General features: G+C 34.6%; 2 protein-coding genes across 2 annotated transcripts in view; one reads left to right on the top strand and one right to left on the bottom strand.

Annotated features, from left to right (window-relative positions):
• CENPP (centromere protein P) overlaps window positions 1-13,919 on the bottom strand; it is a 164,371-nt gene that overhangs the window by 132,136 nt on the left and 18,316 nt on the right. The gene's annotated exons all lie outside the window — the stretch shown is intronic.
• Window positions 3,868-12,649, top strand: OGN (osteoglycin). The gene is made up of 6 exons (XM_009479774.2): window positions 3,868-4,035; window positions 8,434-8,518; window positions 10,456-10,614; window positions 11,109-11,311; window positions 11,884-11,979; window positions 12,479-12,649. Exons 1-6 carry the CDS (start codon window positions 3,868-3,870, stop codon window positions 12,647-12,649), a joined length of 882 nt encoding a protein of 293 aa, XP_009478049.1.

Below are 13,919 nucleotides of genomic sequence, written 5' to 3'. Positions count from 1 at the left end.
GAAGGCCACAATGGGGAACAAACTTTATACCTACTCTGTATGCAACCCTTTTCCCCTAAAACTAAATTTTTCTGCAAGCAGAATCCAGAGAGCAAGTGCCCCTTGTTAGGCTGACTTGGATTCCCTCTATTATAAGAAAAAAAGTGTTATACTTCATTACACCTTCATCTACATTTCATATCCTTACAAAATTGTAGGGAAATTACTACCATTCAAATTTAAGCCAGGATTCCATTTCAACACAATTAGTAAAATAGACATTTAAAATGCCTAACATATCAGGTTAAAGTATCCTGTGGGGAAAGTCAGTCCCAGCGAAAATGAGATATCATGGGTAAAAAAAAAGGCACACCTGACAAATCAGAAAGCATACCATAAACACATTATCAAGGCCCTCTTCAAAAACTGGAGCTCAATTAATTAACAACAGAGCTTGTTTAGGTTTTCAGAAAAGAATCCACTTTAAGTACACAGATCCTTGTAACTAGAGTCCAAGAAACAGGTACCTACCTATAACATGAAACTTCTAAGCATTGCAACGCCTAGAAAGCACTCTCTGCTTGCCAGGGTGAATACTTCCTGTTAGTTTCCCTATTGCCAATGCATATGAACCATGCTTTTCATTCCGTATTATCTGGATATTGTGGTTGTTTCAAGTCATTTTGAACAAGAATAAAGCAGCACTGTTGCCAAAAGAAGCAATACTATCCTTCCTTGTTTGCAGCTACTTGTGCCATCCCCTTCCTTGTGCTGATATGAGCATATTACATGTTCAGATAAAAACAGTTTTTATTTGAAATTATTTGTTACTACTTTTTTTCTTCCTGGCACAAGGTATGACAAGCAGATGAAATATGGCACAGGACTACTACTTTATTTGGCACTGACAGTTTAAAGTGACAGTAAAACTATACTGTAAGGTAAACCTTGATGACATCATGCCAAAGTAATCACTTAACATATCACTCTTCAAATGTATTTGTAAGTAAGCATTCATGAGTTTCTTATAAGTGCTTGGATAACAACAGTAAGTACACACATTACAAAATGTTTTTGTGGTAAGCATACCACTGAAATCTTGTGACTGATGAACACAGACTTTTGACAATGTTTTCTGCAGAAGCTGTTACTAAAGTCTTCTAACATTACAGAGCCTCTTCTCCTTTTCCAGATCAAAGCAAGTAAGAGCTTTCTTGCATGAAGACTTCCTAAATTTTCAAGGCCTCATTTAACTAGTAATTTTCCCTCATTTTTAAAAATTGTCATACATAAGGAAAACACTAAGCTATTCCCAAGGTATTCCATGTACATAACTGTGAAATCTAGGATTTCATTACTTACAAGATAAATTCTCATAAGAACATAAAAATATATTTAATATCATGCTTTCAGCTTCAATATTTAATACTTTTCCCTTAGAACATTTATCCTTTGATTACATTTAAGCATCAGAAAAACTTGGATGCCCCAGAGCCAGATGAAATCTTAACGTGGATGTTTGGCAGGGGTAGCAGCTGGGAAGAGGTAGGTACAAAGCAGAGCTGCTGTCACGACTTCTGAAGCGTGCATGAAACCATGAGGGATGGTAAGATGGTGTTGACACTGCAGCTTTTTTGTCCCTTCCTCAGCAAATCTGCCCTTTCTATCACACACGGTACTTCCAACTGAAATTTCCTATGTACTGCAGCAGAAAGCCTTAACAACCTAGCCATTTCAAAACTTTTGTTGTTCTTACTGTTCCAGCAGAACAGCAACCAATGCGATTCAGAGTCCAATTTCCAGAGGCTCAATAAGCCTCTTTCCTTTATATTTCAGTTATATACTTAGAGCAAAATCATTATCCTGGAGCAAGCTCCAAGTCCAAACTATGGCTCTGTTTAATTTGCATATGAGCTAAACAAAAAACATTTTGATAAAAGCCTAATAAGTTCAGAAATTGGTAACTGATTATAAACTGGAAAACAGTTGAGAGAACAAATGGCTGTAGCCACTCTACAATTTGCAGATTTACTACTGACATCTGGTTTCTAAACAAGGCAGCACTTACAAGAAAACTTAACCAAATAGGTCCATTGTTTATCCTCAACATTACTCTAGCCGACAGTGCTATCTAAAAAAAAAAGTAATGAAAATGAAAGAGAAATGTAAATCTGAATATATTCCAAGTAGATTGTATTGCTACATACTTTTTAAAGACTCAAAAAAGCAACTTTGTAAATTTTAAAGTTGGTCATCTGGCTCCCATTTGTACTGACTGCCAAAAACACATAATAAGGAAAAGGATGGGGGAGGAAGAAATACATTAGAAATCCAGAAAACTGCTGCTTGTAGTTCAGATGAAAATTCTACACCTGGACAGTATTTACTAAGTTATCTATAGAACTGACACAGAACCTCACTCAAAACAAATATTTATTGTGAAACAAATTTTTCAATAAATTGCCTAACAAGTCATTCAATGAAGCATTTATACATGAATTACTTGTCTGAAAAATCTCCACACACACACATACACACAATTCTAAAAAGTATTTTTTGTTTCCAGAACTCTTCAGACTGAAAAGTTTCCACTTCATACTTCCGTGAAACTTCTCTAAACATATACAACTCGTAATGAAACATTTTATTACTCATAAAATGTGACTAATACAGTATACGTATGTTTTGGCTCTACCTCTGTCTCAGAAAGCAGCTGCTTTGTCTCTTAGCTAAACCATTAAACAAAATGGATAACACATGCCTTGTTATAGACCTCTAGTTTGCATAATTAATATTTGATTTACAGAAAAAGCATTAGCAATTATAAAGAGTAAATCACCACAAAGCAGAAGACTACCATTTCAACAAGCAATATCAAAAGCAAGATGAGCCAGACAGACTTCACATTTACAAATGTTATTCAAAGTACAACCCCCCTGCTCCAGGATATTACCTCTTACCCTAGGGAAAGAATGCTGGCAAAGCATTTTTTACCCCATGGAAAGCACTTTTAAGACTGTCAAACTTTGAAAGAGTATTAATTTCAGCATTTTGGATGTAATTCATAAATTTACTCTTTTATTAATCCACTTTAGGTTAACATGTACATAAGGATATCTGGTTTTATGACAATCACAGAAGAACTTTGACTCTGCTAAAACGGTAAGTGGACTTTTTTCCTAAAAGTATATTAACCTGAAGCTTAAATAAAATGCAATTACAGTAAACAGAAAAAAAATGCTGTGTAAAGATCTATTTTAAAATTATTGTGTGTCTATTCAAAATGTTTTAAAGATTATGTTTGTAGCCTCCTCCCCCTGCCCGAAAAGTGTACAACCTGTAAAAATTCAGGGGGTGTTAAGTTATCTTCTCTTGTTTATTTTCAAATGTAAAGACAAAGACAATGAGAGATTATTGTTACAGAGCATTTAGGTTTGAAAACCATTATTTTGACAACCAAAAAAAAATGCATTTGAACATCTCTTGTTTTAATTAGTTCAGCTACATACATGCCAAATGTTTCATAAAATGCTTTTAAAAAAATCCTCTTGCTATTAACAAAAATAACTCACTAGGAAACAAGCAAATGCAATTAAGATAATATTTTCCTTATTAGTTGGAAAATGTTGTTTATTATTTCCCAGTTTCTTCTCACTTTAAGAACAGTTTTTATAATGCTAGAGTCTAATTAAAGGATATCAAGAGTTAAAATTTGTTCCATGTTCCTTATGCGTTAGAAACCCCTGCCAACTAGTCCTCTAGGCTTTAAATATTGTTTTGACGGATTGCATTTTCATTTCCAGTCACAAAGAAAGTATTCTCCATAGTCAACACACGAGCAGATCTCCACCGGCTCAGTGAAAGCCAGATACATTGTTCTGTGCAAGAATGAAGACTTTGCAGACTACTTTTTTCTTGTTTGTGTTTGTACCTTTGGTAAATTCAGCACCACCTATACAGCAAGAATCACTCCAGTTTTATGAGTATGATACAGATGTTACCATGGGAAGCCTGATCCAACAAGATTATGAAATGCAATCCAAGGATATAAGAAAGGTATTTTATTTATATTATCAGTTTAATATTTTTAACTGCTAAGCATTATATGAATAAGGTGTTACATGCATGTATGCAATTTTTCTGGAAAAGTCTAATAATAATAGCAAAACATACAATGGTTTAAGACAGAGGGAAAGCCACAAATTAAAACCACAAAAATACTACCCTTGCTACAGTTTGAGAAACCCACAAAAGACAGGCTTTCATACATAAGACTAAAGCATCATTTTTAACTCTGCTGTAGTTATGTGCCTACCGTTGTACGACCTTCAAGAATGGGATGTACTAGCATACTAGCTCAACAGTTTAAGTAACACTGTATTATCACAGTAAATGTGTTTAAAAACAAGAAGGGTGATTTTATTTAGGGATTTTTTTTTTATATCAAAGTAATACTTGAAACAGTACTTTTTATTGGACATAATCTGCCAGCATAAACCACGGTTTCTCTTTTGACTTACCAAACTATCAAGTTTTTTGCCTTGGTTTTTCGGGGGTGGGTTGTTTGGGTTTTTTGCAACTCAACAGTTCAGCAGTCCTGAACTACTATGGAAGGTCCAGTCCTGGGGTAGTCACCTACATTATTAACACTTTGAGAGTCTTAAAGGTAGCAATGAAGACTGTACCTCATGGCACTCACCAGCACCCCCAAACGGTCAATTCTGAACTTTTTTGCTATGTGCTCCACACACATGCCTTTTAATTTAAACACTTAAGCAAAAGACACAAAAACAGAGGAGAGTTAAATGAAGTGCAGCAGCCTCAGCTGTCAGGTACAGTTAAAAACCTCATACTTCTGTTCAAACTGCCTCTGACAGGACCTAAACAATACACATGAAGAAAATGAGATACAACATTGATCAGGCAGATGGAAGAGAAACTAACAATGATTGCCCCAAGACTAGCTGCCAAGGAAAATACCACATATCCAACAAAGCTGTAAAACCAAGCATTAATAAATTCAAGGAAGTTTCCATTAATATTAACTGTACTTGTTACAATAACTTAGTCTGATAAACAACAAAAAAGACAACAGCAAAAGATAATCCATATAAGTAAAAAAAATGCAGCACAGATATAGAAAAATCGCTTCTATATACCATTTTAATATTTTCCCAATACTATTTAAATTGCTTATAGCTTTCCATTGTTAGACTAAAAACAGCAGCTACATACTTATATTAAAAAATGTCTAAGGTATTTTTAAATCTGACATCTGCCACAGTGATGAAGTAACATGTTTCATAAACCTATGAAAAACAGACCATTTAAATGACTTTTAACTAATACATGGCTATCCACTCACAACTGAGTAAGTTTTTAAAAAATACTAAAAACGTTAACTTTAACTAGTTAGGCACAGCATCAGGTAACATTCATTAATAAAATCGTTCTAATAAGAATACACTTTTCTTTCAGTAAAAAGAACAACAAGGAGTATACCTACAAGGAAATGGTGCCAACAGATGTGCCACAGACTAATCAAAGTCCGTACTGGCAGTGCTATAAACTAGAGGTCTTCTGAAGGCCAACAGCTCTGCTTAGGATAATTCTAGGAATGCAGTTGGTCATTATTTCCATCAGGTCCGTTCTCCAATTACACATTTTCATTGCAAAATAATAAATCAGTTCCTTATGTGCAACAAATGCATATATACAAGTTCCAGTGTTCCCAATTTAAATCATGGGATGTGCAAACAAATCTATTCATTTATTGCACAAATTCTAGCTCCCAGAATATTTCAAGTGTTAACTGTAACTGAAATACATGCCAACAATTTCCTCAAACATGCCCAGTCAGAAATCTATCTTGCATGACAAATTTAACTCCTTACTGTGTGCTTGATCACACAGAAAAAGGAATTTTAGTGAAAATATCAGAAGAAATCTATTCATCTTAGCAATCAACAAAACGAAGTGAACCTTAGTCTACTACTAAGGTAAAGGTCAGCCAAGCAAAACTTATTACAATGATTATTATTTGAAGCCACAGCTACCCCAGTCTTGAATAAAAATATTAGAAGCTTAAAAACATGAAATCTTAATTTCCACAACAGGACAGAACCATTCAATTAGACACCGTGTCGTATCTGGACTAATTCATTACATTGAATATAAACTATCAGCTTTATAGACCTTTGTGTGTTATAAAGATGAATGTTAATGTGGTTTTCTATGGGTAATTCATGTCTGTGGAGTGAAGTGCAAAAGGCAGGTGACATTTAAATATGTAAGTAGGCCAATGTTCCTTCAGTGCATTCCCTACATATGCAAGTAATGAACTTTCTGCGGTTATAATCCAAACAATCTTCTGCACTGATATTCCATGGCTAGGAATTTTTATAGCTGACCAGGAAATACTTCCAATATATTGGTTATTAATACTATTGCTTTTTTTTTTTTGGGGGGGGGGGGGGGGGGGGCAGAATCTGCTGTTTAATTTTGTGGATTTAACAGTATTCTGCAAATAATCGGGGGGGGGGGTTTGTTGACATTTCACACTTGCAGAGATTAGTTTTACACTGTATTCTGTAAAGAACTCGCATACTCTTTCATAGTTCACACCTCCAGTAGGATACTGTACTAGAAATCTACACCTGGTACAGATATGCTATGTCAGCAAACATATTTTTCATACCAGCATATCAAAAATGTCCCTTATGAGCCAAACACACTACAACAATAGAAGTGAAGTTGTTTTATTCTAAGTCCATCTACACAAAAATCTCTACTGGCATGGATACCTCAGTCAAGGACCATGCCATCACATGCCTAATCAACATATCTACGCAAGCTAAACGTTTTTGCAGAAACCTTTAGTAAGATTTGCTGCTTGTTTGAGTCTAACTGTTCAGCTCACACCCCCCAGCATCTGTACACCCAACACTGCAAAAGCTCTTACCCTACACAGAAGTTGCATGCTACAATTGCTAAACTGTTGCCAGCATTCTAACTTGGGTATAAAAGCATTACTAGAACAAACCAACCTATCCCAAACTTTACACGAAAACAACAGACAAAAAAAGAGCTATAGCCTGGATAGACAGATGCAGGGAAGAGCCAAGAGATTGATGATTCACAGGTTGAAAAGTGGTCAAAATGACAGAGGCTGGCCAAGATGTTTGTTTCTCAGGCTTTATGTCAAGCTTGAGGGTTTTATTTTGCAGAATACAAGAATTCCCCACAGTAAAATATACGCAAGCAGCCAAATACTAAATACAAAACCAAAGTTAGTATCAGAAGTAACTTGACAGATAGTGTTACTTTGATATTGCTCTAGTAGATGAAGCGTGTGCTGTAGGCCTGAATGGGGACGAGTGGGAAAGAATTTAAAGGGGAAAAAAAAAAAAAAAAAGAAAAATCAGTTCACTTGTGAGCACTTGCAGTGCGTAAGCAACTCGCTTCAACAGGGGACTGTACTCCTGCCAGGGCCTGATCCTTAAGCACATTTAAAGAAAAACATCTTCCACACCCAATAATGTACTTTTCCCCATGTGTTTTCAATAGCAATGCAGTCCAAAAAGCATATTGTCCTACAACTATTCCCCCATCAAAAAAAGACAACAAATGATGCTAGCCAAGCACAATTGCCACAGTCAACCTAAAAATCCCCTTAACTTTAAGACATGGAAATCACAGTATAACCCACTAGTATACGTAGCATGTATACTATAATTCTGGATATAGTATGTAATTCTCTCAAATTCCTATGATATTCAATGAAAACCTCACTACCATTTCCTGCATCACAAAAGGCCCTTTCTGTTAGCAGCCCAGGTGTTAAAACAGACTTGAGTGCAGTTAATGGAAATGAATTGCTAAATTTCAGTCAATACTTGAAAGGAACATGTTTATAAACTAAGTTGTCCTGCAATTGAAAAGATGCAATGACTATCTCAACAGGGAATTCTGAATAAGTTTAAATGCAAGGAAATGTTATTTTACTGAGATTATTTGGGTAAACAAAAAAAAAAAAACAACTTAGATTCACAAGAATCCTATCAAATTTTGCATGATGTGCAAAATCTACCTTCAGAACTCCAGGTTTTTGTAGACACCCATTGCTCACATATTCCTTCCCCACCATGTAGCCTACATTTTCTCTCTATTTTTATTTTGTGTCTACTGTTCTTTCTGAAAGAACTTTACTTTTCTAAATAACACTAGCAGCACGCCTTCCCTTCTTGCCTTTCAAAGTGAAGAGGTCATCTACAAAAGGGATAACATATCACATCAGACATCCAGTGTATAAAAGTATTTTAAAAATTAAATGTCATAATGAGGTTTGTCATAGGAAGCTTATTTTTAGAAGACCTGCTATTTCAGATCCTTGTAATACTCTGTTTTTTTGTTTGCTCTTTGTTTTTTAAAAAAACATTTGCTCTCAACACAAAGGATGGAACAAATGTTTCTCTTGACACGTCCCTAAGACTGCAAGGGGATGACAGCGAACGCGATGTACCACCAACAAAGGATACAAGTAAGTTAATTGATGTGAATACTGGAACATTTAAGCTCTCCAACAGAACATATTTTAATATGAAAATTTAATATACAAAGGATGACAAGGGATATAGAGTTAATCTTTTCATTTATGAATATCTTTCATATCTCCTGTGGAAAGTCATCTAACTTCTGACGGAGCAGGCAGAAAAAAATTAAAAGGATCCTCAGGTAAACTCTGAATACACAAAGCACACCTTATAAGAATCTCTACAGACTAAACCAGTCATATTTGCTGTAGAGATGTACCCAAGTTAAATAAGTTAGGCAAGACAACCAAGAAAAACAAAATACGTACCCCAATAAGTTCCACAGGTTGACCAAGTAATGATGAAATATAATGTGCTTAAATTACTTAAATAGATTTCTTTGAAGAACCAGTTATTCTTACAGTTTACCTCTGATGAACAAGGAGGTCAATGGTTAAAATACATCAGGAACATTCTTCACTAGCCTAAGTTTCCTACAGGTTCTGAGGTGTATTGTCCAGATTTCTCCTAACCAGCCACAGTGACTTCTAAATGTGAAAGGAACAATGTGTCTGCCAAACAGAGCACTGAAAAAACAATACACATTTTGGGTGTATCTGTGGCCTAAACTTCCAAAAATAACTGATGATTCAGCAAGACCACTGGCGTATCTATCTCCACCAAAGTTTTAATCAAAGTTCGTTATTGCCAAATAGCATATGTCAACAAGCCCCCATCAAAATCGGAACAAATCTGTAAGAACACCAGCGCTTCTAGTCACAGATAAGCATAAAAACTGTTGCCTTTTAAATAGTGACAACATTGTTTCACAATCATTTTCCATTTCCTACACTCTAGCATATGACAAATAATACATTAAATCAAAAAAGGCAAATGGGGCAGAACTCTGACGCCTAACAAATATTAGTATTCACAAAGCTAAAGCTCAAAGTCTCAAGCCCATTCTCTGCAGTACTTTTGTAAGGAAAAAAAATAAAGAAAGAAAGAATTACCCTATTACACATACCGAGTTGGCTTCCCAGTATTGACTGGCTACTTCTATAACTCTTCACTGGTTGTGGAAGATCCTATTTTGCTACGTAGTGGTAACAACTACCTAGCAGTATGACACTACTCTCTGTACTACAGACAGACCAATTTGGAAGGTAACCAAAAATCTCACAATATAGAAAACACATTAGATCAGATAGCAGTGGTGACGAAACTGGAGTGAAAGCCATATTCATTATATGTATTTTAATATTGCTGTCATACAGGATTAATGCAAAGCAGAAATGACTAATACTCTACTAATGTCTATGAGGAACATGACAAACCATAATGGACTAACTGCATTAAAAAAAGATAAGAGTTTCTCTCACTACTTAAAACAACAGCTATAAAAAACCTCAGTAAAAAAATGGGAACAGATTGCCTAGAGTAATTGTATCATCATCACTGCTGGAGTTTTTTATAAAAAGGATTAGACAAAAATAGTAGCTAGGAGTAACACAGAGTATACATGACCCTGCCAGAAATGCTCCAATGCAATTACAGTGTCAAATGTGCGCACTGCCAGATGTTTCGCCTGCATGGACTTCTCTTTTCGAAAGAATGGTTCTAAAGATAACATTTAACATAGCCACAGAGTTGCAGTTATCTTATTCGCAATACTCTAAGCCAATTAAAGAATGAAACTGAATTAAGATTGGTTAATACCATTTCAAGACATGCTCAGATAAGAACAGAGAATATACACAGAGAAATTATGCACAATAAAAAGAATACAAAGCTCAAAAAAGTTCATAATATTTTTTCAGAACTTGATGCGAACAAAATATTTAAAAATCTAATGATAAGAAATCTTACTAGAGAAAATTCTATTTTGAATATTCAAGCTTTAGTTGAATAACTTAACTGTCCACTCAAAATAATTTGCTTTCAGATTTACCTACTTGTCTGCTCTGTGTGTGTTTAAGCGGATCAGTGTACTGTGAGGAAATAGACATCGAAGCTGTACCCCCACTGCCAAAGGAAACAGCATATCTTTATGCACGATTTAACAAAATAAAAAGGATAGCAGTCTCAGATTTTGCTGACATTAGTAAGTAATGTTCCAATTTTAATTTCCATTCGCCTGATAGTATATTTGAAGTTGTTGTCCCTTAAAAGTATGCCAAGATTACCAAAATAAGATATATTTTATACTTTGCTAGATTTCATTATGTGTATTACTTATTTAATTCAATGCTTGTATTAGAACAGGAACTGTGAAGGCAACATGGAAACCCATTTTGGCTCATGTATCCATCTTAATATTCCCACACAATCAGAGAAAGAGCAGTTTGCTAAAAATAAAATTTAACTCTGCATCCCAGCCAGTCTTAAAGAACCAGGTATTATTTTTCCTTCAAATGCTCAGGGACATCTGTCCCAGATATCTCACTCTACAACATGAAAAATTCTACGAATACCTGAAATCATGTTGTCTCTAAGAAAAAAGGAAGGATCCAAAGTATTTTCCTTATTATTATATATGTTTCACATGCCATGTAATTATAAATTTAATGTTTAGATTTTCATTTCTTTTGTGTAAAGCTACCTTGAGAAGAATTGATTTTAGTGGAAACAGGATAGAAGAAATAGAAGATGGAGCCTTTTCAAAGCTTCTGTTATTGGAAGAACTTTCTCTTGCTGAAAATCGACTTATAAAACTTCCTGTTCTACCTCCCAAACTAACAACATTTAATGCAAACCAAAACAGAATCAAGAGCAGAGGAATCAAAGCAAATGCCTTCAAGGTAAGTAAGAAACAATAATTTAGGTAACCAAAGCAAATAAAATTAGTAACCAGACTATCCAGTATATCACAAAATGAATTTTTCTGTATTTTTATCATCTAAGAAACAAAACTAAGATGAAGAAGCTTTCCAGCTTTTGTTTTGTTTTTAAGGCACTTTGGAATAATACTCCTTTGTGCACTCTCTCATGTTGTTCACATAAAAAAAAATTTCTATGAAATATCTTACCTACTTCCTTTCTCTTACATGCAAAGAAAAACTTGATTCAAAAATTGATAGCTCAAACACTGTTCTGAGGACCACATAAATACTAATAAACAAGGAGAGCGCTTTATAGTGGTCTCAAGTTTTATAACCAATAACCTGACACTGAAATTTCCAAAAACATAGGCCTGTTCTGTGAGTTTCTTGATACAACAGAATTCAACATTCACAGCAAAAGAATGTTTCCTGTCAGATCACTTTACAGGCTATGTGATAAGAAGAACATACTGATGTCTCGTAACAGGCACAAGTTACTTAACCTCAGGTAAGTAGTATCAGCATTAATAATCTCTCTTTCTTTCTATTAGAAGCTGACAAATCTGGCCTACCTCTACTTAGGACATAACGCACTGGAATCTGTTCCCCTTAACTTACCAGAAAGTCTGCGTATTCTTCACCTTCAGGTATTTTTGAAGTATTTCCTTAACATTCTATTACAAATAGCCTCATTAGTTACATACTTCAAAACCAACCCACTGTCTTTTAAAACAGTTCACACTGCAGTTGCGCTACTGTTGTCTACTGCTCCTCCAAATAAAACAATTTACCTCTAATCTGTACAGCCACACCCATTCGGTGTTCAGAAGTTGTTAGCTAATTACCGTGCAACAATTTCTCATTAGTTTCTGTATATCAAGGATATGAAATGGTAAAAATAAGCAATGATCTTTTATCAGTAATACATTTCAAACATCAATAACCACCTCAAACTGCTTATCAGCTCATTGATTGGCTTGAAGAGACAATTCCTACCTATCTATAGTATACACAAATCAATGCCAATGACAATAAAACAGGAGGGAAAGAGGAATAAAATTAAAATTTGAAAAGTCTTCAACATATACGGGTGTGTGTATATATATATGTGTGTATGTATTTATAAAAAATTGTTTTGTTTTGCAGTACAACAATATTACTACAATCACCGATGACACATTCTGCAAATCTAATAACACGCGTTACATCCGCACACATATGGATGAGATAAGGATGGAAGGCAATCCGATCCTCTTGGCAAAGCATGTTAATGCTTTTTCCTGCTTGAGAACACTGCCTGTTGGAACATACTACTAGCCACTACTTACGTAATTATACATGCCAAAACTTAAATATGGTAACAGAAGATGATTCTTTTTCCTCTGTTTACACGTTTATATCCTCTCCCTTACTAATGCCGTTTTCCCTGCATACACAGAACCTTTTACTATGTTGAAATGTGGTTCTCCTCCAAAATAACTATTTCAAAACAGCCACTTTATTTAGTAGTTACAATGTCACCCATGCTTTCAGAATCTTTCCTGTTAATGAAAGTGTAAAAATACATATATGCACACACATATCTTCTCAACTTTTATTTCACCACATATTCTTTATGTGTGGGTAAAATCACACAAGTAACTGCTTGTTCACATTCTTTACCAGTACCCACAACAATCACTACGTTTTACTTTCAAATAGATGCAAAACATTCTTTGAGCAAGCTACAGAGGAAAAACACATCGTAATTCCAATCCCACTTTTCTAATCTGAAACTTTTTCAGTTGACCATCAAAAGTGTATTGGATTAAGTTGCATACCAAAAAAAGTTATGTATAGAGATAGAAAGTCTCAAAGCTTAACTGCATTAAAGCTTCTTTAAAAACTTGGTTTGTGGAAAATGAGAATAATTCCTATTTAGGCTTAGTGTACCAAGCAACATAGCAAGTGAAACTTTTCAAAGATGTCTTAAGTCTCCTTCTACTATTTTGCTTTCAAAGTAATCTAAGAGAGTGTGTGTGTGTATATATATATTTTATATGTGTTTTATTTTTACACAAGGTATTTTTAATTGAAATATATAAATTTTGCTCAGCTGTACTCATGAGAGTCATTTTTGCAACATCAGCTTCCCATTTTAATATGATGGTCGAAGTACAGCATAGTATGTATGACTCCAAGTATCTTTGTTACTAACAGATGATGTAGACTGAGCCTTGTTCCACTGCTTTTTCTTGACAAGGAAATGTGACAATATAATTAACAGCAATGCTGAATTAACATTTTTACCTGTAAATAAGTAAGACTTCAGCTAGATGTCGATGCAAAGAAACAGAAGTACCCTTATACAACAATACTTTCACTCATCAGAGAAAAATCAAATCAGATCTTTAAATTAAAATGAAAAGTTGATTCTATCATTAATCTAAAAAATAGTGTTAACTTCAAGCAAATTAAACCAGCATCATTGGACCGAAGTACTTTAAACCATGCAGTGTATTAAAAACACAAACTGATGTGTGCAGGCCTCAACAGTCAGTTCACCTAAAACTAGACAAAATTGATACAGGATGCAACGTTTTCAATT

Source organism: Pelecanus crispus, chromosome 7 (genome assembly GCF_030463565.1).
Source record: "Pelecanus crispus isolate bPelCri1 chromosome 7, bPelCri1.pri, whole genome shotgun sequence".
NCBI classification, from domain to species: domain Eukaryota; kingdom Metazoa; phylum Chordata; class Aves; order Pelecaniformes; family Pelecanidae; genus Pelecanus; species Pelecanus crispus.
The sequence above is the reverse complement of the archived record's forward strand: the minus strand, read 5'-3'. Positions and strand labels throughout refer to the sequence as shown.